The 3,955-nt window shown below is 62.0% G+C and overlaps 2 protein-coding genes across 2 annotated transcripts in view; both read left to right on the top strand.

Annotated features, from left to right (window-relative positions):
* Positions 1–3: 3 nt before the first annotated feature.
* Positions 4–2,411, top strand: NDUFAB1 (NADH:ubiquinone oxidoreductase subunit AB1; the record flags this gene model as incomplete). The annotated part of the gene is made up of 4 exons (XM_042037593.1): positions 4–183; positions 308–395; positions 1,421–1,527; positions 2,241–2,411. Coding segments are annotated over 3 exons (360 nt in total), but the record flags the coding sequence as incomplete, so codon positions are not given.
* Positions 2,412–3,564: 1,153 nt separating this feature from the next.
* LOC121669134 (mucin-19-like) overlaps positions 3,565–3,955 on the top strand; it is a 7,987-nt gene continuing 7,596 nt past the window's right edge. Inside the window, exon 1 of the mRNA XM_042037647.1 lies at positions 3,565–3,616. Within this exon, the coding sequence (XP_041893581.1) occupies positions 3,571–3,616 (46 nt within the window). The 5' untranslated portion in view covers positions 3,565–3,570. The remainder of the gene's footprint in view (positions 3,617–3,955) is intronic.

Here is a 3,955-nt window from a genome sequence, read left to right as displayed (position 1 = left end):
TCCCTCCGCCGCCTGCCGCCCGCCGCGCCCGCCCCGCCGGGCCGCTCCGCGCTCCTCCGGCTGCCGAGCGTGGCCGCGCCGCCCTGCCGCGGCTTCTCCGAGCTGCCGCCACTGACCTTGGCCGATATCAAGGACCGGGTGCTCTACGTGCTCAAGCTCTACGACAAGATCGACCCCGAGAAGGTGGGCTGGACGGGGGGGAGGCGGGAGGGCCGAGGGCCACGGGCTCCGGTGTAACGGGAGCTGCCGCCCCGGGCACGGCCGTGCCGGCTGCCCGTGTCTCGCTGACCGCCGTGTCCTCCCCCAGCTCACAGCCGAGTCCCACTTCATGAAGGACCTGGGCCTGGACAGTCTGGACCAAGTGGAGATCATCATGGCCATGGAGGACGAGTTCGGTAACGGCGCCCGGGGCTGCCGGGGGCGGCCGGGCCGCGGGAGCAGCGGCACCGCTGGCCTGTGCCGTGTGGGGCAGGGAAAAACGCAGAGAGCCAGCACTGAGAGCAGAGCAAACCACACAGAGCCGTCAGTGAGCTGGGCTGCGGCACCCGCGGGAGTCGGGAACGCGCCCCATCCCTTTGCTCCGGAGCTCGGGCCCTTTGGAAGCAGGAATTCTCTCCCACCCGCGATGAGCACCACCCGGGGAAGGGGAGAGGGGAGCAGTGGGTGCTGAGCTTGGTTTCACAGATCAAAAATCCCAGGCAGTGCAGGCTGCTTTTCTCACCAGAATTTTTTCCATTCTCAATCCTTAATCCTACTAGAGCAAAAAAAAGGTGTTTTCTCCTTATCAGTTTATATTCAAAATTTCTTTTTACTTTCTTTTGGACTTCTTCATGCTTCTCTCTAAAGCTCATGAATTCTGGAGTGGGTGCCTAAATGTCATCTTGGGTCATAGATCTCACTGGGGCTTGGTCACTCTCTAAGCCCAGGGTGGATGTTTCACTCCCAGGGCCTTTGCTGGAGTGTGTCTGTAATCCCCAAGTGAACTGCGAGTGTGGCCAGGAGCACTAAAACAGACATTTCTGGGGTGTTCCTGACCAGTTCCACCACCAAGAGCCCTTGTGCCCTGCCATGGTGTTTTTATTCCATGCAGGCCCATGACAGCACACTCAGCCTGAGGGGCTTCAGGCACTGCCTGGAGATCCAAGAATGTCTTCCTGCCACACACCGGGGGCTCTGGGAAGGCATTGGTGGCTTTAACAAGGCACAGGGGGCACTGGCTCCTGCTGTGCCTACCATGTCCCATGTCCAGAAGAGGTGTCACTTTGGGCAGTGCAGTGATGGCAGCATCAGCTCCGGCTGACACAGCAACCCCTGCCTGTGTGTCCCCTGCCTGCTTGTCCCCTGAGCCAGCAGCCATCTCTTCCTTGCCCTTGCTCCCATTTCCATTGGTTTTGGGTTAAGTGTGTGCCCTTTCTTGCAGGATTTGAAATTCCTGACGGAGATGCAGAGAAGCTGATGTGCCCACAGGAGATTGTAGATTACATTGCAGATAAGAAGGATATTTATGAGTGAAGCAGTTCCTCAGAGGTGAGTTTAGAGGTATTCTGAGGGTGCCCGGGCACATACTGGGGTAGGGGCAGGGCAGGGTGATGTGTGACATGTGTGGCCCAGGTGGGAGCCTGGCAGCTCGGGAGGGAGCTGGCAGCAGCTGGGGATGCCAGTGGGGAGGGTGAGTGGGATGTGTTTTCCTGAAGGTGGGGGTGTTTTCCTGAGGCATCTGCCTGAAGAGCCTGAGAAGATGTGGGGCTCAGCCTCTCCTCTCGTCCTGCCTGGCACATCCAGTGCTTGGCTCATCCCCGGGGCAGTAGTGGGTGGCAGATTGGTCTGGGCCATGGTCGCCCATTTCCCCGTGCCCCTCGGCCCTGTGCAGGGTGTGGGAGGGCACCTCAGTCCCCACTGCTGCTGCTGTTTCCTCTGCTGCAGCCGGGAAGGAAATGGGCAGGAAAGGGTTATAGGAGCGACGGCAGAGGGCTGCAGGGGAAATGAGGTGGCCTCAGGCCAGCCTGCAGCACTGATCCACATTCTTGCCTGTTCCTGTGTGGCTCCAGGCCTCCCCCCCAACTCCCTGGGGCAGGGGGGCTGCGCCTCTTCTCTGTCCAGGACTGGGGTAGGAGCCGTGGCCTTTGGAGAGAACTGGGGGCTCCTTCTGTGCCTGTGTTCAGCGCTCAGCATGTCCTGACCCACTTCTGTGCCTTTGAATGCTTGATGAAGTGTTAAACACGTGGATTTTGTTTTCCCAGGAGCTGTCCCACACCAGGACTGGGCTGGTGCCGGCAGGGATGGATGGGAGTGCACATGCTGTCCCACTGCGACTTTCATTGGGAAGCTGCACGTGGATGTTGTATTTAAAGCTGTCTGAATGTGTTGTCCTTTAAAAACAAGAAAAAAACAGGAATAAAGAGTTAAGACCATTCTGTTGGTGGCTGTTCTGTTTCACACAGTGGGTGGATCCTGGTGGTGGTGTTGGGGTGTGAAGGACACTCTGGGGACCCTGCCCCAAGATTTGGCTCTGTCCTGCATGCTTGTAACTGTGTATTTCATCAGTGCTGGTCAAAACAAGCTCTGTGTGAAAGGCGTCTGCTTTCCTGATGGAAAATAAGGGGGGGAACGACTCTCCTGCTGCTGAACAGCAAATTCACATCTCTCTTCCTGTACACCCAGTTCATCTGGGCATGGGAGCCTCGCTTTAACCCTCACGAGGCAGGAATGGGTTATTTCTGAACACTGCACAGTTTTTCATCAGAGCCAAGAAACACTGACATGTCACAGCAGCACTGCCAGGCCGGGAGCCAAGGAAGTGTCACTGGATAACAGATCCTCTGGCAATGGGGGAGGTAAGGATGGAAAATGGAGCAGAGGCTGCGGTGCTGCACATGGTGCCTGTGTGCGGTGGGTTGTTCCCAGGGTGTTTTCAGGAGCTGCACTTCACTGTGAGATCCCTGGCAGACCGGTGACCCTCTGCCTCCAGGGCCCAGGTGTTGCTCTCACTGTGCCCTTGGAAACTTCTCCATGGCTCCATAGCTCGGCTGAGCTCTGAGACGTTTTCTGAGCAGCTGCACAGCAGAACTGGGGGCACACAGTGGGTTTGGCTGCTGTGTCCGTGGTGGCTTCCCCAAGGCATGGACACAAGAAGTCTGAGGGTGAGGAGTGGTCACTGAGTTCTCTTGGTGTGGTGAACCCTGAGGGATGTGGTGAGGGACCTGCAGCCAGAGCTGACAGTGATGCCCTGAGGGAGCCTTTACCCTGGCACGGCTCGGGTGGATGGGGACAGAATGGGGATAGCCAGGGGCAGAGCACATGTCCCGGGGATGAACGGGTGGGAGGGGGACAGGCAGGAGCTGTGAGTCTCCCGAGTCCCGCAGGCACCGGCCCCGTGCCGAGCACCCCGGGGTGGGTCCCGCTGCCGAGCCCCGGCCCGCCCGTCCCGGAGGGAGGGTGCTCCGGGGCCGGTGCCGGTGCCGTGGGGCGGGTCCGGGCCGGGGGCTGCGGTTCCCGGCGCCTCCGCCCCGCCGCAGCGGGGGCGGGCGGGGGCTTCCTGCCGCCGCCTGGCAGAGCCGCCCGCGCCGCGCCATGGAGCGGCCCCGGCCGCCGCTGCCCCGGCTCCTGGCCGCCGCAGGTGAGCGAGGCGCGGGGCGGTGGGCACAGCCGGGAAGGGTTCCCGGCCCCGCTGGTCCCTGGGCGGGGGATGCTGCGCTCGGGGGGCGGTGGCGGCAGGGCCGGTGCATGCCGGCGGCCCGGGGATCTGCGGCGGCGGTAGGGCCGGTACCAGCACCGGGTCCGCGTCCCCGGTGGCGCTGGGGTTGGGGGTGGCGGCTGCTGCTCGGTGTCACCGGGACCTGCCCGGGTGGGCCCGGCCGCGGGGTCCCGGGGCGAGCGGACAGCGGGGCGGGCACGCCGGCGGCGGCCGCGTGCCGTGCTGTGGCCATTCTGTGCCGTGCTGTGGCCATTCTGTGCC

Source organism: Corvus kubaryi, unplaced genomic scaffold (assembly GCF_017639235.1).
Source record: "Corvus kubaryi isolate FWS band 111438036 unplaced genomic scaffold, C.kubaryi_AGA036_p1.0 37387, whole genome shotgun sequence".
Classification (NCBI taxonomy): Eukaryota; Metazoa; Chordata; class Aves; order Passeriformes; family Corvidae; genus Corvus; species Corvus kubaryi.
The sequence above is the reverse complement of the archived record's forward strand: the minus strand, read 5'-3'. Positions and strand labels throughout refer to the sequence as shown.